The sequence below is a fragment of the Strongylocentrotus purpuratus genome, unplaced genomic scaffold (assembly GCF_000002235.5).
Source record: "Strongylocentrotus purpuratus isolate Spur 01 unplaced genomic scaffold, Spur_5.0 spur5_scaffold_5, whole genome shotgun sequence".
Taxonomy (NCBI): Eukaryota; Metazoa; Echinodermata; class Echinoidea; order Camarodonta; family Strongylocentrotidae; genus Strongylocentrotus; species Strongylocentrotus purpuratus.
The window spans coordinates 33424818-33448390 of NW_022145611.1; the positions used below are offsets into that span (position 1 = coordinate 33424818).

A 23573-nucleotide genomic window follows, 5' to 3' on the forward strand; every position below is an offset into this window, starting at 1 on the left:
TCTTCTCTCTCTCCCTTTTTGTGCGGGGGGGGGGGGGGGCAAGGCCCGCTCGCCCTTGATCTGCGCCTGCACGGATTCCGTCTGCACCCAGCCTACCACTTGGCCCAAAAGAATATAACACGCCGTGTCAAAACGATTGATACGTTAATGGATAATCTGGACAAAGCCTTCTGTACAGATCTTCGTAAGAGGTTTAATGGCCTTTAATTTGAAGCTAATTAACAGAAGAGAAGAAGAAGTTAAAACCGATAGAGAAGAGCAGTTATAGCACAAAGATGCACTTGTTTGCTTATTTCTGTTTCTAAAGTAAAAAAACAGCAGCAGCAACAATAATATATCAGCAACAACAATATATCAGCACCAAACAGTGCGTTATGTGAGTCCACACATATTTTAGTGGGCAGGACTGGAACTGAGAGAGGGACAGGGGCACCGATCAAGTTTGTAAAAGTGAGTAAGGCCGACATACAGTGTTTTTTGTAGAATTTGTTACCCTGTCCCAGGCGCGTACGCAGGATTTTTCGAGGGGGGAGGGGGAGGGGTTAAAATTTGAAGATCACGCCGAAAATTTCGCAACGACTCAGCCGGCCGCTGAATAAGCGGGGGGGGGGGGGGGGGGGGGGGGGGGGGGGGTAAGAGGAATTTTTTTTCTTTGTCCCAAAAATTTCGCAACGACTCAGCCAGCTGCTGAATAAGCGGGGGGGGGGGACATTTTTTTTTGTGTGTGTGTGTCTCAAAAATTGACGATTTGGCCTATCGATATTTTGTTTCGTTGGGGAGGGGTGGGGGGGGGGGGGGGTAAGGTCAGCTTTTTGGGTCAACCATTACCACAATAACAAAAATTAAAAAAATAGTGCTTCTCATTTCCATCACCCCGCCCCCCTTCCCCCCTCTTGCGTATTCACCGGCTGCATGAATCGCTGCTAAATATTTTCCACCGTATTGGGCCCCCCTTAATAAAAAAAATGTGCTCTTACCCCCCCCCCCCCCCCCGCTTATTCACCGGCCTGCTGAGTCGGCGCTGATTTTTTTTTTTAGCTACGTTCAGACGGAGAAAAATTACCCTAGGGTAAAGGTCATGTTAATATGGCGGCATATATGGCGTGCCACTATCCGTACAACAGTTTATACGACTTTTTTACAATATTTCTAGGCCGGTTCCGGAAATTAGAGAGAACTAGTTTGGTGCAGGCGCGTACGCAGGGGGGGGGGGGGGGGGGGGTCAACTCCCCTCCCCCCCCCCTTTGAGTTTTTTTTATGTGTATTTTTTTGGGACCCCCCCCCCCCCATTAGCCTAATGGATGACCTTAAAACGATGACCTTACCCCCCCCCCCCCCAACGGAACGGAATGTCGATCGGTCAAATTTTCAAATTTCGGGACAGCAAAAAAAAGTATATGCCCTCTTGGTGGGGCGGGTACTCACATTTTAGGACGTACGGGGGTGTGACGCTCTTATGGCTCACTTTCTCACAAAAAACTCTCCAACAATGGGTCCCACTTTTAACAAAAATACCATTAAGAATGCATGGGTCCGTTTTTTCAAAATTTCCAAAATTTGTACCAAAATAACTGACCCAAAAGTTGTAAAAAATGGGTCTTTTTCGGGGAAAATGCCCTTAAATGACCCCTTCTAACGGGTAAGGGTTTCGAGGCTTGAGCGGCACACCCCGTCCAAACCAAATCTGAGTATCCCCCCCCCCCCTCTCCCAGCGCCTAAAGGCCCCCTTCCCCTGGCAAAAAAAAAAGATTTTTTTTGTTGTTGTTGTTGGTGGTCAAGGGGGGGGGGGGGGGGAGGTGTTGAGTTAAAAAAAAAACCTCCCATACCCCCCCCCCCCCCCCCCCTCCCACTTCCCGCTTATTCGGCTGGTCGGCTAAGTTGCAGCTAAATATTTCCTCGGCCCCCTCGCTCGCCTTATCGGACTACGCTAACGCCGATTCTCGGTACACTGTATAATGTAGCGTAGGCCCATAGCAAGAGATCAAAGTTCACGTGTGTTCACAAGAGGATTCTTCACAAGCCACACAAACAAGACTGAAAGTGCGATGGCAGCTTTGGGCCAAAGTCCCCTCGAAAAGGTATGGTAAGCTCAGTTGAAGAGCAGATCTTAAATATAATCTCCTATCTTTGTTTACGTCTGTGACGTTCTCCATACCCGTTTTTGTTTGTACTGTAGCCGGTAGCATATGAATCTCCATTTCATTATCAAGTCCCACGCGTAAGAAATTGTGTTGAGATCCAAACTGTCGAATGTAATAATAATTTAATATAGAGAGGGGTCTATGCAAATTGCGACCAGGGGCAGGGGGCACTCCAGCAAAGCATAGAGTCAATGCTAATGCATATAGACCACTAGTGCTGCATACCTATATACCGTGCTGAGACTTAGTGAGACTGAGAGGCAGCAATTGCACACAATGACAATCGCACACAAAGTAATATTAGGCACCCAATGCACAATAATGTATTAACGTTGGTAGACTCGCCACATAGCAACTTTGCGCATTGAGCATTGTACAATGAGTTTACGCACCCATTGGCCGATCTGCTCGAGTGGCTTTGAATTTCAGTGAGAGTGGGCCTAATTAACTTGAGGCTTAAGCGCAACTTAGATCTAAGTTCGAGGACAATGCTATTTACGGAGGCCAATACCCTGGGGTAAGGCTACTACGCACAAAGAAATTTGGGCGTTGTACAGTGAGTTTATGCGCTCTGATTGGCCGATCTGCTCGAGTGGCTTCTAATTTAAGTGAGAGAGGGTCTACTTAACTGGAGCGCAACCAATGGCAAAGTCAATACGTAAATATTACATCACACCACAGAGATTATGACATGTCATGCTTTAATTTTAAACAGGTGACGCACTTCACACATAACTGACGCACACATGAAATTGCACACACATAAAATAGAAAAATCAACAAACATTTCAGAATAAATTTCTAGTTTGTACCTTAAATATAACGAAAATGAGAATTGTTTGAACTCAAATAGTAGTTATGTAAGACTTAAACTTAAGTGAAATACTTAACTTTTAAGGATGCTGAAAAAATCGAAACAAATATAGAGTATGACTGAAATATCATAATTTGGGTATCAAAACAAACAGAAAATCGTAAGCTAGCTCCTAGCACAAAATACAAATATCTTATAACATTGAGTGAATGGAAGACAGCGATAGCTAATAAGAAGGGCCCTCGTTGGCGCCAATTTAGTAAAATGAGGGTTCGATTTGTCAAGATCGGATGAACGTTTGGCGCATGCGTTAAATGTGAGCTAAAGTTCTACGTGCTACGCCTACGATTTGTGCGCTCGTCGCCCAAGTCGGGTTTTTACTAGATCTAAACAAAGTAAATAATTACAAAATTAAATTATTTATGTAATAATATATTTACAAACATATTAAACACCCCAAAACATACCTATAATCATGGATCCGTAACAGTCTTTCACCATTTGTTGACGATCTTGCAGATTTTGACCCCCTAGGGCAACCACCCTCTAGGACGACTGCCCCCCGGGACAACTACCACCTAGGATAGTTGTCCTGGGGGTAGGTGTTCTAGGGGGTAGTTGTCCGGGGTAGTTGCCTTAGGGGGTAGTTGTCCTAGGGGGTAGTTGTCAGGGGGTAGTCGTCCCTGGTGGTAGTTGTCCTAGAGGGTAGTTGCCCTAGCGGGTATTTGTCCTAGGGAGTAGTTGACTGGGGGTGGTTATCCGGGGGGTGGATGTCCAGGGGGTAAGTGTCCTAGAACAGTTTCAAAAGAAAGTAATTATCATAAGACAACTCAACCATCTCCCGACTCCAGAAGTGTCATAAAATAGGAGGTATTTAGCTCCAAAGTTGAGGATTCCTTCTACCCTAATCTGTCCATAAGAGCCTTGAAACACTTAAATTGCATGGTCAATGGTTATGTTCAGAATTAGACAGGCCCGAGGGAATGGGTGTGTCATTGCCGGGACAAAGTCCAAAATGACTTTTAAATTCTGTGTGAAAATAAAGTTGCTCGTCAGCGGCTAGTCTTGAATTGGTCGAACACACTGACACAGTTTTTTTAATTCGTAATTGTGAGAAAACTAAGACCAACTATCAAAAGATTTTTCTCAGACTTGAAAAAAAAGTCTGAGCAAAATTGGATAACTAATAAGAAAGTTTTGAATTTTTAATGCCATTAAAAACTTTGAAAATCACTAGACAAATTGGCAACTCACTCATAAGTCTGTGACGTCATGTCCTCACTGTCCACTAATTATTTTCTTTATATTGATGATATAAATTTCCTATTTTCTCCTTAAGAATCTTATTTCTTCACACCAGCATCCAAGTTAGATTAATAGTAATATGTTTTTGTGTGGATGCACTAATATATAACTTTTTCCAGTTAAATCATGAAAAATGTGAATTTTGATAAACTATTTACATGTATATAAAAATCAAAAGAAATGAATATACAATATTCAGAAAATAGTATAAATTCTTCAAAGTTCATAACAGATTTTGTGAAATTTCAAGCATGCAATATGATACAAATCATATAACCGGGGCAAAGGCATGGGGAAATCAAGTTTTGGGGAATAAAAAGGGAAATTAATGGGATTAATTGATAAATAGTGAGGACATGACGTCACAAACTGAAAACCATCTTGGCAATTTATGTTGTGATTCTCATTGTTCCATAGTTTTACATACCTTTTCAAAAATTCATAACTTTCTTATTAGTTATCCGATTTTGCTCAAACTTTTTTTGATTGGTTTGTCTGATTTTTCTGCTTTTATTGAAGGTAAGTTATTTTTCGAGTGGACTTGTCCTTCAAGGGCTGGTGTTGAATGTGGTCTGCTTAATCAAGTATCGCGGTTGGTGTGTACGATTTATGTGTAATTTTACCATTCACCAACACCAGCCCCTAGCCCTAGGGATTGAGAAATTCAAGATTGTACAAATCCATTGTACAGTAAAAATGACAGGAATCACACACACACACCCACCGCACTGTATTTTGTATTTATACTCGCACAAAATGAAATTTAAACACGTTAACCAGTGTGGATCTCAGCAATTAAAAGACCTCAAATGTAGCGACTAAATCGCACAAACACTGTATGGTATCCGCCCTCGCACAAAGTTACACACAAAGTTGAGAAACAAAAGATATCCAACTACAGACCTCTCTGAATAATAAATATTGACAGTGATGCTGTTTTACAAAATTAGTCATGCTATAGTAGACAGCTCTTACAGATTCAAAGGTGTGATTGGTCCACAGCTCATCAATTGGTATCGATTGCGAGGACCGTAATTAGCATATTTCACTCCCTCTCCTTTTTTTGATTGACCATTTTGTCAAATGAGTATATACCCAAGCAGCCCTGTTCGCCCAAGCGCATACCCATTTTTTGCATTTTGTCAGCTGCGTGCATTTGACACAGAAAGCAGGGCGCGCTCCAATAAAAAACAAAGGCATGATATTGCAATTATCCTAAATTTCATACAACAAACTGTAATCAGAGGCATCCAATATTTCAGATATTGACTGATAGAGTGTAATATAAACAATTTGAAAATCTCAAAATGGCCTGAAACGTATGGAAAATGAATTTGAGACGATTCTGAGCATTGAAGTTGATTTTCATAATTTGATTTTCAGAAAATTTCACAAAATGGCGCCTGGATGACGTCATGAAGACCTGATGAACTTGAAAATGTTGCAAGACCGACTATGACAATGCACTACATGTATGACTGCCAAAATTGAAATGACACAATTCACTAATTTCGTGTTATCCTAATTCCTATACACAAAAATTGGGTGGAAATAAATAAAAAGAAAGAATAATAAGAAAGAAAATTCTGACGAAATCAATAGGTGATCTGTCAAAGACGACAGACTACCTAATAATGACAAAAATGATAATGATAATAATGGTTATGATAATAATAACAATAATGATGGTAATAATTATATTAATAAAAATTATGATAATGATAATAATAGTAATGTTAACAAAAATAACATTGATAATAAGCTTAACAACTTATGCAAAGGAAAACCAACTACAGGGAAAAAGTGTCTATAATGGCTTCCTTTTCTTATTCTTAATGGCTACCCAGGGGAACTCAAAAAATGGCCTTTACAGCAGGTGGCTGCTGCATACAGGTTCTTAAAAACATAATTTATATCCATGGGAGCCGATTTTTAGTGGCCACTGATAGGAAGGTGTCTACTAAAGGGAGATGGCTGCTAAGACAGGGATGACTGTATTTTCACCATTAATAATCGCATGTGCGCCCGGCCAGATCGAGGAGAGAGAGGAAGAGACGGTCCCTGGTCATTATCTTCCGAAATACCCCAGGGTGTTTTGGAAAATGAAGACCGAAGTCAGGTGACCCTTATACTATCATGACTATTGGCGTGCAGTACTATGTAGAGCACCCGGGGGAGGAGAGAGAGGAAGAGATGGTCCCCGGTCTTCGATCTTCGTCTTTGCATTATTTACGTTCACATTCTTCCCTATTAATATTCTTCGTCTCCTCTTGTTTTCATCCGGAAATCACATTCGTTTTGCACATAGTGCTTGTTATTCCTATCTAGGTCCTTTCCTCTTACTCTACCGGCATTCATTTCAAACTTTGAAGGCATAGTCTCTAGCATCCCATCAAGGTCAGTGAGATCTTCGTTCTTTGGAATCACTAATGCTTGACCGTCTAGACGCCATTTCGTCCGTTTTCGGGCCGATTTTCGAGGCCTTTCTTTCGCCCTAGCTTTCTCCACTATCACAGAGGTACAGACTTTAAGTACAGGTACAAATTGCTCTGGAAAGTCTGAGAGAAGCTCTTTCGTTTGACATGTAGAAAGACGGGCATCATTGCATGCATATCCTTGTGACACGATTGCATTTCTAGTTATTATCAGTATTATTATCATCATTATGAATACGAACATAATGATATATGATGATGATGAATATTATTATCATATCATTGTTATCATCAGCATCATCAGCATACCCTTATAAAAAAGAACTGTACTCCATGGTAGATGGTAATTTGGACAAAAAACCATGGTTACCATGTTTCTTTTGTATGAGGGTACCAGGTAATCATCAAGTGTAGTATAGTACATGTAACAATAGGCCTAGTAGGAGTGGTATCATTCTGATCCTTATTATCCTGATTATCTTTTGCTATACGTTGTGTGCCCATGATTAATGTCTAAACTACATGTTCTGTACATCTATAAGATGTCTACCAAAACTCTCAATTCGTTGCTTAGGTATTTAAAGGAGAAAAGCCGATGCTGTTTTCATTGGTGCATTATCATAAACAGTTGTAATATTTCAAATTTACCAAAATAGGAAAAAGAAACAAGTAGAAATACAGTCATGACAAAAGACAATATTAATGTCTTTAAGTTTACCTTTGTTTGCATCTGGCTCGAGTGTTGCTTGGGTATTTGGTACTGGATGATGGTAATACAAAGTTTCGGTATGGGGTCATGAATTTGGTTCCAAGGAACATATTGGAAGCATATGCGATTTCAACCACCATCAGTGATCGTTGTTGCGATTGAAATTGGGTCTAAAGTTATGAAATTGTAAATAATAAACTATTTATGTTGTATAGCTCCCTCTCAAGGTCAAGATATTAATAAAGCTACAAAACAATGTTTCTTGACTAAAATCGACCAACTAACTTTTCCCATTTGGAAAATATATATCACAACTACACATTCTGAGATTTTTATGGTCGCAGCTACTATTGTGCGGCCGTAGGCGCTATTTGAAATTCATCAAGATTTACCGGGAGCACCGGTAAATTTTTATATTCAATATTTCTCGAAAGCAGAAGTGTTTTAGGGGCTAAATTTTCTAGTGCTTATAATACATCCACAGGGGCCTCCAAATATATCAAAATTGTAAATAATCACTATCCACCCAATTTTCAAATTTTCCCAAAACTTTGTATTACCTTTAACATGGACAAATTGCACTTGTTTACATGATCGCATTATCTCTTAATCATTCTAGTTCCAATGTTTTCTGTTTTCAAAACAATATCATGTTTGTTGATCATAGAGTAGTTCTGTACATGTATGTTGCTTGATATCTCATGGTAATTTTTAGGGAAAAGCAATCCAAACAACAATTTCTAAATTATAGTGAAAATCGTTCGCCATTGCTACTCTTTAATACTATGATGACAAGCAGTAGTAATCAATTTTTTCAAGGACTCATGACAAATTCATTTAACAGTTGATTCCCCTCGGTTGATTCCCCTCGATTGATTCTTTTGTTTTCAGATTGTTTGGCAGGAGAGATAGAAGAGAATGGTCTCATGCTTAACAACATTGTATTATTATTTGTATTTGAAAGAAATTTGAAGAATTTTTGATTGTATCCAATAGACTCTGCTGGTTTCAATGTTTTTGTCCGACTTGTTTTCAGTAACAAGATCGATCACATGATCATAGTCTACTGGATGCAAGTTTAATAATTTCTTTACAACAGTGAGGTGCTATTCGATGTAGCGTTACATGGCAATCGCATAATAGTATTAGATATTTTCGTCATAGAATAAGCACAATAGATTTTTATGGTCTGCAAAATTAAACGGCATTTTAGTTTTGTCATACCTTGGAAGTAGGCATAAAGTTCTACAAAACTTATTTGCCCCTCGGTGTCTGCTAGTGGGTTACTCTTGAATTTGGCTTATGGATGAATTACGGATGAACATGGACAGTTGAAAAATTCATCAAGATTAAACTTGTCTTTCTTCAGTGATCAGTTCATATCAAGATTTGATTTGAAAGAATTGAGTGATGGACTTTCTTGTACTTACGATGGGAGACCTTTCCATTCGTTTACTACTTTCTGTGAAAAAGAGCTCTGCCTCAATTTAGAGTTACATGTTTATTTTGTAGTTTGAACGAGTGACCTGCTCTTGTTACTGTGACAGTGGTATGATGAATGAAATTAGTTGACTGGAGGTCGTCGATTCCATGCATTATCTTATAGACCTGTAGCATGTCGCTTCTATGACGTATGTATGATAATAAAGGCAGACGTAGTTGCGCTAGCCGTATCTTGTACTGAAGACTTCTGAGAGGTTGAAGGAGTTTAGTAGCATGACGTTGAACTTTTACCACTTTGAGGATATGTTTCTTCTTTAAGGATGCCACATTGGGTCTCACAATTGTTTATATACATGTACCTGTGTGAGTCCCTTGTTGTCCATAGTTGAACAAGTACGCTTGATGATTCCTAATTTCTGGTTTGCAGCATTGCAAGCAGTGTCAATGTGATTTGAATAGGACATTTTATTATCAAATATTTCTCCCAGATCTTTTTCATGTTGAACTGCAGGTAATGGCTTGGTCACATCGTACAAATGTAGTCATACTAGGGATTACTACATCCATAGTGGATGACTTTGCATTTTAGTCATTTTATATGTTGGGATAGATGGGAAAGTAGTCCGGCACTGGGAAAGTAGTCCGGCACTACATCACATTGACATTGCCGCTTCAGCCAATTTAAAGTGCCCATATGTATAGTGATTGAAACTTTCATCAGTTTGCTTCTCTGATTTTCTGCTTTCTTTTAGAGTAGTTGTCTATTTGGGTTAGATTTCCCTTTAAGGATAAACTGTTAGCTGATGTTGTGAAAAACAGAAAAGAACACACCTCTTGCTTTTAATTTCTTCTACTGAGAACTAGATGGGTGTTAACTCTGTTAAATTGTATGAGTTAAATATCATCATCATTCTGGCTCTCAGCAGACAATTTATGTTCATCTTGTGGTTAAAAAACCTTTGTTGCTTTGGAGAAGAGAGGAAGCATGCATTTGTATTATAATTCCTAAGATCTTTGTGGGGGGAGGGGAGGGGGTTTATTACACTCAAGCAACCACCAAACTTGCAAAGAATAATGAAATGGTATCCAGCCCAAGTTGTAAGTTTGTTTTAAAGTTTGATACTAATTTTAACCCCTTTCAATCTGTTTCTTTGTGCACAAACATACAAGTATAATACAGAATATTAGGCCAATTGAGAGATGGCACATGGGCATACCAACACATGAAATAGTATCAACTGTTCTAGTCATCTTCAAGGGTAAAGGGTTTTTACATAAAACACTTAGAGATGGATTCATAATGGGTCAACTAAGTCTTGAAAACCTCAAAACATAACAAAGTAAAAGAAAATTGTGCTTCAAAGGATACCATTTAACTTACCAATGTAAACATGTAGGTAGGACAGGCCAGGCCATGTTCAAAATGCTTTATGCTTTATATTTTGGACTTAAATATGTAAATGAGAATATTCACATTAAAGAAGTCTTTCTTGAATTGGTGTGCATCTAAAATGACACAATAAAATAAAATTTTCTAATCACAAGCTCTTACTGCAGATTTACCTAATAACAATCACGTGATAGAGAGATCATATTTACTTTAGAACTTTAGACTTTGATGCTGTTGACTATATTTGCTATCTTAGAGTTCAGGACTCCAGCCATGGAGACCTTTATAGTATCAATGAAAGAAAACTTCTTATCAAAGTCTAACAGATTATGATAGGGCTGTATGAACATAATGAGGGTGAAGATTTGGTTTGGAGAGATTCTGTGGGGTTCAATATTTGTTAAATCTGTGTGTGTGTGGTGTGTGAGACTGTATTAGATCTGTAGTGTCCATGTGACTTAATTGTAAATAGATTCGACAAACTGTTTGGACAAATGCCCTGCAATGTTTGATCTAGGAAAGCGTATAATACTCTAGACACAAGCACACATGGCACAAATTGAAGTGGCCACTCGCCTATACCTTGACACTTTATACCTTGACACGTAGATATAGCTTAAATCACATACTGGTCTATGGGAAGTTGGTAACAGTCGTTCATGATCTGAATTTGCCTGCTTGTTTAAGTTTTCTTTTCACAGTTCATGTGTGCTCATTGTGAAATGAGGCATGCAGTGTGAATGGTGCACATTTCATTGTAAATGTCATATTATGAGTTGGCAACAGGTGTATCCAGTGGTTTGCATATTCTACTTTTAAACTATTGATTGCAGGCTCAATAATTTGCCAGTTTAAGTGGTATGGATACTTGCTGTTTTTCATACTTTGTTTGCCTTGAACTGTGATAGCTAAAGGTATCGTGTGATCATTACAAAGGAAAGGAAGACCAGCCGATGCTGTTTTCATTGGTGCATTATCATAAACAGTTGTAATATTTGGAGTATCAGATCATAGCCATTATGCCATTTGGACAGGACGGAGATGCCTATGCATCATTGCTTATGAACCAGGCAAGTCTGTAACAAATATGTAAAGGAATCATCAGTGTTAACTTAAATTAGCTTGAAGGATTGCTATATGGACAGCTATTTGCATTGAAAACACTTTTACTTGTGTAATTTCATAGTATTTGTATTTAATGTTGTCTGTCATCTTTGTTGGTTTATCACCTGCTGCCATCGTACTTAACATAAATTGATTCAAAGGGATTAATACATTTTAAAAGTGTACACAGTTTCCTGAGGAACTACTACTCTAATGTAGCAGTTGGAGTGTCTAATGTGCTAATAGGATCTTTCAGGAGAAAGCCTTTCTTTCATCATCCCCTCCCTCCCCCCCCCTCCCTTCCGCCCCCCCCTTCCCTCAAATTCTCCCCTCCCTTCCCCTCGAACCCTCCTCTCCCCTTCCCCTCGAACCCTCCTCTCCCCTTCCCCAATCATTCAAATATATTATCTGTGGAATAAAGGTAGCATTTTTTTTTTTGGATACATGGTCGTGACAGGATCTGACTACTGTAAAATGGCGACTGCCATGCATGAATGATCCCCAGTTAGTGTGGATTGTGCAGGATTGCCTTTTAATTCATTGAGTAGGTTGAAAGTACACATACACAGTATGGTGCTTTGATGATTAACCACACAAACAATGTAGTTATTGTAGTTTGAACATTTCTATTCTTGTATTTTCTAGGGAAGTGGACTGAAGCGTAGTCCAAGTCAGAAAGAGTTCCAGTCCCAGGCAAGGAGAGATGCAGAACGTCACTTAGCCCTGGAGATGGACAAGTTATTAGATACCTGTCCTGAAGAAAGTAGACCCGTAAGTAGACCTATGCCAGAAATTTTTGGTACGAATGTTCGATATGAAATAATTTGTTTCCTACAGAAATTAAAAATGGTGTGCTGTCTCTCTGTAGGTCTTGATTTTAATACCACCTTTAAGGCCGGCTCACACTATGAGCTACGTTAAGCTGCGAATTGCAATATTGAATTTCCCGCCAATCATCGTGTGTTGCCTTCAACCTCCACTAGCGACCACAGACGGTCAAAGTTATCAGTCCCGTCTGTCGGCAAATTTACAGCGTGTTGATAATTTTGTGCCGGCAAAACGTCCGTCGCCTTTTGCGGGGTCTTTGCCGCTACTATGTGAGCCGGCCTTTATCACGTGACTATTAAGGTATGTTGCCTTCTGGCTGAATAAATGTACAATTAAGAGGTGCAGGTCTGCGGTTTGAATACCCGTAGAAGGTTCTTGTCAAAGGTTATTAAGATAAATATTTGTATGCCTATCAACATTTGAGAGGTTCATATCAAAGTACTTAGCCAAGGCTTGACTGTTGAAAAGTTATTTTTAGCAAAGACAAATACACTGTAGTAGTAAAAAAAAAAAAAAAAAAAAAAAACTGTCTGGGTTTATAATTTCCAATGATGTACAACAATACTGTACTTGAACCTTGAACCTAGACAGATATTGACCAATACACGATAGATGGAATCTTTGGGATAAAAAAAAAAAGAGAGTTGTTCAATGCCACTCTAAATTGCTCTAATAATGGGTGTTGTAAATATCAGTGAAATCTGTATTTAAAGACTGCTCCTCAGTTATAAAAAAGTGGTCTTTTAGCCTAGTGATATTCCTTTACAGGTTGCTTTATCATGTTGAAATGTAAATCATCATTTGAGGGAAACAAAATAATGTGGTCTTACTGTACAGCAAGTTTGAGTATAATAGATGATGATGAATGCTATCAATAAAATTGTGTCTCTGAAATTCTCTCTCTCTCTCTCCCTCTCTCTCTCTTTCTCCCTCCCTTTCTCTTTCTCCCTCTCTCTTTCTCCCTCTCTCTTTCTCCCTCTCTCTTTCTCCCTCTCTTTCTCCCTCCCCCTTTATCCCTCCCTCCTCACTCCTCTCTCTCTCTCTCTCTCTTTCTCTCTTTCTCCCTCCCTTTCTCTTTCTCCCTCTCTCTTTCTCCCTCTCTCTTTCTCCCTCTCTCTTTCTCCCTCTCTCTTTCTCCCTCTCTCTTTCTCCCTCTCTTCATCTCCCTTTCCCCTTTTCTTTATGATAATCTAGGCGATAGGGAAACAGTTTGAGGGATACAAACAATTGTTTGCTCAGTTTCTTGAGGAGGCTGGTACAGCAGCAGCCGTTGATTGGGATGACATTCTACCACCACCAGCAGATGCTGTAAGTAGGTCAAATAGAAAGCCATTGCTTTTGCCAGGGATTGATTTTCACACAAACATTGTGAATTTTTTCAGGGGTGCGAATTGTAATGGCCTGCTAGAAGGAGTTCACAGTTCATCAATAAATGTTTATAGATTCTAAGTAGTCCTGTTTATTATATGGCAAACAAGAACTCAAGAAAATGTCCCTGTAATCCATGAAACAGTATAATGCATCTAAAAGTTTTACTGTCAGTTCAAATACAGTTTAATGCTCTTGATTGTACAGGTTCTGTCTAATTTATTGGGTATAGACCAGTTCTGGTTATGGGATTGCATTGTGAAAGAAACGTTGTGGAATCGATCAGAAAAGGTTGATCATCTAGCATATAAGTATTGGTGTGTACTGCAAGGTTCTGGAATCATTAAAATGATGAGAAATTTAGCCCACTCTTGGTAAAGTTACAAGCACTGTACACAGAAAGATGTATCTGGGACTACGCGATATCTATAGAGTCCGGATCGATATGATAATTTACCATAAATATCAATTAGTAGGCAGTTTCCCAGCAAAATTTGTACCATCACGTATTAGTCAAAGCATATTCTTACACATGGTTGGTGATAAGAGCTTCCATTTCATTTTTTGAGACATGGGCATTTCCAAAACTGGTCTATACCTGTAATAAACCATTTATTATGGTCTTCATACTTATACTGGTACCAGTCACCCCAAAACATTTCTACACTTTGTCCCATATTCACCAAGATGCTGAACCATCCCCTGATTTTACTGTGATGAGCTTTAAAAAAAAGGAGGCCAAAGGACAGAGATGTCAAAGAAATTTCCTTATCAATTATGCAATGTGAACCAAGATATTTGTTGTTTGTTTTGTGTGTGCATGTTTATTTTTGTTATTGTTATTTCTACCATTTTTACCAGCCATATAAAGTTGAGGTTTTAGACCATGATTTAAAAAAAAAACTAAATCACTGTGGTGAACTGGGCATGTACGTTAGGGTATTCCATACTGAATTTATCAGCATCTATGAGAAATCTATACCATGAAATATCTAAGTTTATTATTTGAATGTGTTCTAATAGTATGCCTATAATTAAAGTTGATCTGCATTAGTTAGTGTGAGTTACAGTAATTATAAAACAAATTGAAGAAGAAAAAAAGATTTAGCACTGTCTAATCTTTGCAGATATTGAGATCAAGTTGTCAGTTGAATATGTCATGTGTATACTATTATACTATTAAGACAGACAAATCATTAAAAAAAAGACACACATATAAATGTATTAAGGTAATGTGTATTGTATTGATTTTGCTGATATTCAGGTGATCCCGTACAATCAGCTTCCTAACTATGACCCTGCTCTGGCCCGTGAATACTTGGACAAACTGGTAGTGATCAAGCTGAATGGTGGTCTGGGTACCAGTATGGGATGCCAAGGTCCAAAGAGTGTCATCAGTGTCAGAAATGAACTTACCTTCCTGGACTTAACCGTCCGCCAAATTGAGGTATAGACAACTTCTGTTTACTCAAACATTCAAAGTATATACTGCTGGGAGGTGTGAGAAGCATGAGAGCTGAAATGACCAAGTTTAAGTCTTGGTTCATTCTAAATTGTAGAAGATTATGATAGCTGAGGGTACTAGATAACAGATACATATCTTTTGATATGGCTCATATTCTGCTTGTTTTATATTTTTTTCTACCAGGAGGTAGTTGTCCTAGAACCATTCTAAATCTCTATTTTCCCCATAGGTTTAGAGCATTGCAATACAGTGTGAGTCAAAAAAAGGTTTACACCTAGAAAATTGCTAATTATTTAAAAACTCATTGATGAACTTTAAACTGTCTTATGAAAGAGTGTTTTATCCCTACTCATTTGGTACTATTTTTGTGTAGTATGTGTTCACCCTTGGATGAAGAGGAGACATTTTTTGCGAGAGTGCAAAAATCAAATTGCGCCAAAGTTGCCTATGTGATGTTTGAATAAAACAATTGGAATTTGGGTATTAATTCGGTCTTTGCAGATCCAAATAACACCCCTAACAAAATTAATCATGCTACACATTTGTGCGTGTGTGTGTGGGTGTGTGTGACTTTGCCCTTTGCAAAAAAAATAAAAATATGCAATGCATTTCATTTGATACATTCAATCCATTCTCTCACTCCGTTAACCCCAACATAATACATACTGAAGGCATCACTTTGGCGCAAGTCGATTTTTGCACTCTCGCAAACAATGCCACCTGTTCATCCAAGCGTGAACACATACCACACAAAAATGGTACCAAATGATTTGGGATAAAACACTCTTTCATAAGATGTATAATAATTTACTGTTCATAGATGATTTTAAAAATAATTAGCAATTTTCTAGGTGTAAATTTTTGTTTGACTCACACGGTATACCAGTTACACTACATATTGTCTGTTTAAAGCCAGAAAGGGTGTTAACTCTGTGTAAAATTATATGAGTTAACACCCTTCTGGCTCCAAGCTGATGATCCAATCATGTAAGCACGTCTTCCTTGGGATAAGATAAAATCTTATGTGTTTTTTTAAGACATGAGAATATAGAATTGAAATTTTTGGCTGTGTCCTCTAGATGTCATGTGTGGTATCAAAATTGTGATTCATAACCATATCTTTCTCCTTATTATGTAATGATCTTCTTTATCTCCAGCATCACTATCATTATCATCATCTTCATTGTTATCACTACCATCACGGTCATCCTACCATCATCTTCTCCAGTTTAGTTACATTTTTCAACCTTGAAAGTAATTCAATTCAACTTTGCATTGAACTATACAGCACCTGAATAAAACATATGGCTGCGACGTACCATTAGTATTGATGAACTCCTTCAACACAGATGAGGACACAAGTAAGGTCTTGCGCAAGTACGGCAACATCAACATCAAAATCCATACCTTCCAACAAAGCAGGTAGGCATCTTTACTTTAGCTTTTCTATATAGTTTAAGAAATAACCTGTTTATGACTATAGGGAGGATGCAACATCCTTTTAGTCCCCCCCCCCCCCCCCTCCTCCTCCTACCAGAACCCTGTACACTGCCAGAACCTGCATCCTGCACTTGATTGGGTTCGTTTTGTGACCCAAGAAGAAGAGCTTCTAATAGCATCAAACATGGTTAACAAAGATTTTTCAAACAAATCAACATGTTGGTCAATATTAGTAGCCTAGTGCATCATCTATTGTAATTTGTGACCTTTACAATAACCTCTTACACACTCCCTAATTTCTTAGGAAATACAATGAGATTTTGAAGTTACCTTAGTGTTGATTTCTTGAAAAGGAAATCAAATTATTATGCAACACTGATATCACAGATACCACTTCATATCATTTGCTGTTGATAACACATTCTTAAAATAGTCATAAAATACAATACGGTTATTTCAAGGATCCATGGTAGATAAGAAGACTTAAAGGCAGTTTCAATGATTTATAAATGTCCAATCTATTCAAGAATAATCTCATGAGATATGGACTTGTATTGCACCAAAATTTGTTAGATGTAGTGATTATGTTAAAGTATTATTTGCTGAAAAATCATATAGATATCATGGAAAGGCATAAAATACAATTTTTTGGCTTGCTTTGTCTCGCATGTGACGTCACAAATCTTGACGCTCTACGGAGGACCGCTGAAGGCAGAAAATCTGCATCTCAAAATTAACCTTTTTAAGAGATAGTTACTGCGGGCTCCAAACATATTTTGAAGAGGGAAGTTGTTGTATTTGATCTTTAAGGCTTCCCCTTTGCAATGATATGAATTTCACATCAATTCAAAACACTTGACTCTTCGGGTGACTACTTTAACCATACTTCAGTTGAGCTGTCATGAAAAAACAGTTAGCCATTCATTTCATGTGGATTGATGTCTTGCCAAAGAGCATTTGTTCAAGGAAACTATTTATTTGCTCTACAGTTGATCAACAAGGTGACTTTGTATCCCATAGTTTGTCAACCTGACTTACATATATGAATAAATATTGACTCTTAGTTTACATCAGCAGTATTTGCATACAATCAAATGAGCTTTTCCACTCTTTAACCGGAAAGCAAATAAAATATGCAGCAAACATCATGAGTCCAATGTTGAACATTTTTCAAATTCTCCCTCAAAGCTAAGTGTATTTATTTGAAACAATTATTTAGGAGAAGAAAACAAACTTTTGATAGCAGTTTGCATTTTCTTGAAAACTATTTCTTTATGTCTCCGCCACTGAAGGTGGTGCCGGGGGCATTATGCGTTCGGTTTGTTCGTCTACCATTGTTCCACTTGAAATCTTAAAACAACATGTCTGTTGGTAATAAGAAATCTGCTCTCTTTTGCTTTATCAAGGTATCCAAGAATCAACAAAGAATCACTTCTACCCATCGCCAAAACTGCTGTGGTCAATGGAGACAATATTGAAAAGTAAGTATACAGACAATGTCTTTTGTGTGGGGATATTTTCATGATGTTTCTTTTTTCTCTCCGACTTAATTAACACAACAGTGAAACGTCATTTAAAGTGTCATAACTTTCATCCAACAGAATTGCCTTTAAATTAAACATGACACTATCTGTCTCTTCTTTGATTCAGTTGGTACCCTGATGGTTACAGTGGCATTTATGAGTGCTTCTAAAAGTCAGGCTTGTTGGACACCTTATCTAACAGAAACAAACTTGATAACATGACAATCTATTTCTTCTTTGATTCAGTTGGTACCCTCCTGGTCATGGGGATATCTACGAGTCCTTCTCTAACTCTGGCTTGCTGGACACCTTTATCAAACAGGGAAAGGAGTACCTTTTCCTTGCTAACATTGACAACCAGGGAGCAACCGTTGACCTTCGTATCCTTTTTATATGAAAAAAACATTGTGAAAAGGAATATGTTGCATTCAAATTTGTAGCATGGTGCATAGTTGTAATAATAAATGTGATTGCCAGCAAGTCTTTGTTAAAGGTAATACAAAGTTTTGGTATGAAGTCATGAATTTGGTTCAAATGAACATATTGGAAGCATGCGATCCTACAATATTCAGTGATCGTTGTCTTGGTTGAAATCGAGTCTAAAGTTATGAAATTGTTAATAATAAACTCTGTCTGTTGTATAGCTCCCTCTCAAGGTCAAGATATTAATTAAGCTATAAAACAACGTTTCTTGACTTAATTCGACCGATTAGCTATTCCCGTTTGGAAATTATATATCACAACTACACATTCTGAGACTATCATGGTCACAGCTACCATTGTACGGCCGTAGGAGCTATTTGAAATTCAATTTTTCTCAAAAGCAGAAGTGTTTTAGGGGCTAAATTTTCTAGTGCTTATAAAACATCCACAGGGGCATCCAAAAGAATGTAAAGAATCACTATCCACCCAATTTTCATGATTTCCCAAAACTTTGTATTACCTTTAATTGGTTTATAATAAGCTGGTCCAAACAGTCCATCTGCTGCATGATAAACAATTCAGAATTAATTAAAGTCAGTTTATCTCAATATTGAATTAGGTGACAAGAACCCAATGTTGGCTTTAATTGGTTAAATAAAAGCGAACTTAAAATGTTATGTAATTAAGGCTTTAACTAATATAACGACATATCATGTGCCAATGTGTCCCACCATGTGATCCTTAACCCTCCCTCTCTCAAAGGCATCCTAACATTATTGATGAATGAGAAGAACAGAGAAATGGTGATGGAAGTAACTGACAAGACGAGGGCTGATGTCAAGGTAAATCATCCTATCCTATTCTTCTTTTAAACATTCTTAATCATCTCAGTGAAATGTAATAGCATAACATACTGCATCTAAAATAGATTAAAGTGCACCAACCACCACAAATATTTTGCTCTGCTGTGTCAATTTAACATATTCAAATAATAATACTTCTATAATGAGATTTTGCAAGATTGAAGAAATTATGTAAAATCAACAGTAGTCAAGTTGACGCATCCATTCATGCTTATGTGGGAAAGGGCCCGTACGGAACCCACGTGTGACTAGAGTATTTATCATTATTATATTTCTTGCTGCTAGTTTTTTAAAGGGGATTAGTAACCTTTAAAGCGGGACTGCACTACTTGTAGCAATTTGCCCCCTCTATATAGCCAACAATGCCTAAGCGGTACCCATTGGTTCCCCCTGGTCCCCTTTTCTTATGTTAATTGAGAGCTGATTTGATGAGATAACCACCTGTCAGTGACCATGCAGGGAGGTCTAATCCCTCCTATAAACTAGTGTAGTTAGGCTTCAATGTCAAATCAATATTATTGAAGTATTAACTACTACAAGACTCATGCCTGATATTTACCTGATTTAAATCGGTTCCTGATTTTTGTATTTTTTCCGAATTTTTTTCTTCTTTCTTACGATTTAATCCCAATTTTCCCAATTTGTCCCTTATTTTCTCTATTCTTCCTGACTTTTCCCCAATTTGTCCCCAATTTTCTTACTCAAAAGGGAGGGGAGGGGGGAATTTTGTTAGATGCCATTCCCCCCCCCCCCACAATCCTCTTCCTTTTTTTTTTAGTGCTCACTATCACCCCGAAGACTCCTACTGCCCCGAAGGGCTTTAGAACATAAAACTGTCAGCCAAGTCTACTGATTTGATGTCAAATATGAGCTTAATTTTGATAATGGATCATGGTCATTCTAGGACAACTACCTCCCTGATACAGGTGTATCTGCTTTCTCTCCCCATCGCATAATGTAGTTTCATTTTTTTATGAGAGTAGTCATTGAGCTAAACCCCTTTGACATTCTTGAGGAATTTTGTTTTATGAGATATTATATAATTATGTATCTATATATGATATACACAGGTAGGGAAATGAGTTAATCTGCATTTGATGTTCTGAATATTAGTAAGACTGATTAGAAATCAGTTGTAGTTTGATATGTGAATCATTTTTAACCAAGTACTAGTAACATAAATGTCTGCAAACAGGTAACCTTTTAAACAGAAAGTTTTCATTTTATGTATCTATTTCCCTCTCTCTCTCTCTCCCTCCCCATCCCTTCCTCTCTCTCCCTCTCCGTCCCTCTTCCCATATATGTCTTTCCCATAATTATTTACAGTTTAATGTAATATAATTCTTATTCATCACCTTATGACAGGGAGGTACCTTGATCCAGTATCACGACAAATTGAGATTGCTTGAGATAGCCCAAGTACCAAAATGGCATGTAAGTATCAATGATTTCTCCCAATCAAATTAATGTTACATATTAAAGATAGTATATCTGCATTTGTTATAAAACAATAGTTGTGCTTAATAATAATAATAATATTTAATTTTTATATAGCGCTTAATACAAATGTCTCTAACCGCTTTACAAATATACTATGATTAATAATTAGAATTTAAGACATTCTGAGATGATTTTAGATTTTAGAATAGCACATTATATTGTAAATCTTTAAAGTGTTCTAATAAGTTTTTTTCATTAGCAAATTCAATCTTTCCTAAAAAAATGTAGAGTATTTTTTTAAAAGAAAAGAAAAAGGGAAACCCGATTTACCGTGCAAAATATATTTGTATAGCCATACCTAGATCTTTTTTAACATGTTACTAAAAGGAAAACTTCTTCCTCTTTCACATGACACCATATTCCTAAAGATATGACTTTGGATCATTAAACTATTTTATTTCCAGTAGATATTTTTGTAAATAAATAATTTATTTGGACATAAGAGGAAGATGTGTTGGTCAACACAATGGATGGCCTGTCATTCATTGAATCTTTTGGCTTTCATCAGTAAGGAGAATCATATTGGGATATCATCAAGTTTTCTATAGTCTGGAGAAGATCTCAAAAGATATCCATGCAAAAAGAGCTGCTGACATGAACTTGTGTGGCTATTAAGCTAAGATAACTTTGATGAAGGGAGAGGCTTCTTGAGTCATTATGAACAATTCACTGAATGCATCTCGATTAGGCATGAGGGGTCCTTTGTATATCATTCTGTTCTTCTGAGCACCAAATTTCACAGTACTTGTCATTACATGAGTGGTAGTTTGTGGACGATGCTTTATAATCGATATTTCACATAACATAAGTTTATCAGGACTATATTGTTTTTTGTTATAGTCTATATTAGGAAAAATTTGATTTTCTTTATTAAGATACACACTGTTATAGGATGGTAAAATACTAAACCACATACCGTAGTACATGTAAGTATACACCCTTTGTGGTTTCCATATTATGAAGAATTTCCATACCGCTTTTTTAAATACAAATTATTGTTTTAAATGTATTTTAGAGCAATTATGTCAAGACGTATGTTTATAATAACACAATATTTATTCTTATCCACAGGTTGACGATTTTAAATCCGTCTCCAAATTCAAGTGAGTGCAAGTTCTTGAATCTGTTAATTATTTTGAATATTTAATTTTGATTCATTTATTTAGTTACCTAGTCTCCATCTAGATTATACCTTCCTTTCCCTTCTTTTGTATCCATGATTCAATTTTACGCAGTTGAGGAGGTAAAATTTAGAGGGTTTTCAACCCCTTTTTAGCTTTTCTTTTTTTCCATTGTATTACCTTATACTTGACCTTTTAAGTTGAATTCAAAGAAAAATTGATTGTATAGTGATGTGGTGGAGAAGGAAAATACAATAATTGAAAGCCTGTTAGATTATTACTGGGCATAAGCTGAAATATAGGGTAAATTAGGTGCTTTGGTGAATTTAGTTCAACATATTGTAGGGAATGCAATTTTACTATTTTACCTTTATTCTAAAAATTATTTACTATGGTCTTCAAGTTTGAACATGTTTGATTTCTTCATTCCTCTTTGATTTGTAGGATCTTCAATACCAACAATCTATGGATCAAGCTGGATGCCATTAAACGTGTTGTTGAAAATAAATCCCTTTCAATGGAGATCATCGTCAATAATAAGGTTTGTGTCCCCACAATAGTATTTTTTTTTAAAGGGCTTTATATCAACAGCAACAGGGTTTGTTTGGTAATTTTTTTTTTCAATGATATTTTATTTTCTCCATTGCTTTTCACAAACAATAACAAAAATAACAAAATCAATACATAAAATAGTCTGCATGTTAATATTATTATATAGAATATGATTTTACATTCACATCTAAATGATACAAATTAAGTTTTACTATTTACATCAAATAAAGCATGAAACATGCATGCATGAAGAATGCATGAACATAAAAGACATTTAAAAAAGAAGAAAAGAAAAAAAATAGGAGAAAACGTGTAAAGATAAACAGATTTATGTTAGAGGGCTTTTATATGTGCCATAATAATCATTTCCTTTGACTGTTGGCATCAATGGAAAGAAAAGGAATTAACATTAGAGGGCTTTGGCATCCTCAGCAAAGTTGTCAAAGGGTTAAGGTAAAATTATTGATGTTCGATGTCCTTGCAAGGTCAGCAACATCGTGTGCTTGGCATAAAGTCATTGTAACAACTGCTAAAACAACTGAACTTATATGGCTTTATCAGGCTCAGTATCATTGTTGTTTTTGATATTAAAACGTTTCTAAGTTTAAAAGAACTGATATTAGAGGGGTTTATGTCTCATTTTAGTTGATGATAAAGAGATATTCCATTAATTGAGAATGATTAATGTTGTTCTGCATGGTCAGCGATCTCATTTATTTGAGATCAAAGGTTAATCAACTAGACTTGAAGGATTAACATTGTATGGTTTTAGCAAGATCAACATCATTATGTTTGATTTTGAACACCTATTGACTTTAAATTAATAGTGGGCAATCTCCTAGGTCAGTTCACCACATCCAGCCTTTCCTCTTTTTTTCTTTTTTACAGACCCTCGATAATGGCTTGAATGTAATCCAGCTAGAGAGAGCTGTCGGAGCTGCCATGCAAAACTTTGATAATCCACTTGGTAAGTTCTTTTTTCTCTCCAATATTACATATTGGCAGTGTTGATCTACCTTTAATAAGATTCACCCATGAAGATGGTGCGTTATGTAGGTGTCTCATTTACACAGACCAGGGCCCTGTTTCATAATGCATGTTTTCAGTAATAAATTACAGACCTGTTTAATATAAGCTAATAAATCAATG

The 23573-nt window shown here is 37.1% G+C and overlaps 1 protein-coding gene across 2 annotated transcripts in view; it reads left to right on the forward strand.

Annotated features, from left to right (window-relative positions):
* Nucleotides 1-1947: 1947 nt before the first annotated feature.
* Nucleotides 1948-23573, forward strand: part of LOC576855 (UTP--glucose-1-phosphate uridylyltransferase) — a 28684-nt gene continuing 7058 nt past the window's right edge. The window contains exons 1-12 of one of the 2 annotated variants that reach the window (XM_030998829.1): nt 1948-2078; nt 11987-12112; nt 13364-13477; nt 14802-14984; nt 16291-16424; nt 17849-17923; nt 18212-18345; nt 19151-19230; nt 20617-20685; nt 21823-21854; nt 22317-22413; nt 23313-23391. In XM_030998829.1, the coding sequence (XP_030854689.1) occupies nt 2046-2078; nt 11987-12112; nt 13364-13477; nt 14802-14984; nt 16291-16424; nt 17849-17923; nt 18212-18345; nt 19151-19230; nt 20617-20685; nt 21823-21854; nt 22317-22413; nt 23313-23391 (1156 nt within the window). In that variant the 5' untranslated portion in view covers nt 1948-2045. Of the gene's footprint in view, nt 2079-10755; nt 11308-11986; nt 12113-13363; nt 13478-14801; nt 14985-16290; nt 16425-17848; nt 17924-18211; nt 18346-19150; nt 19231-20616; nt 20686-21822; nt 21855-22316; nt 22414-23312; nt 23392-23573 lie in introns of those variants that run through there. The other variant, XM_030998828.1, reaches the window with a different exon arrangement.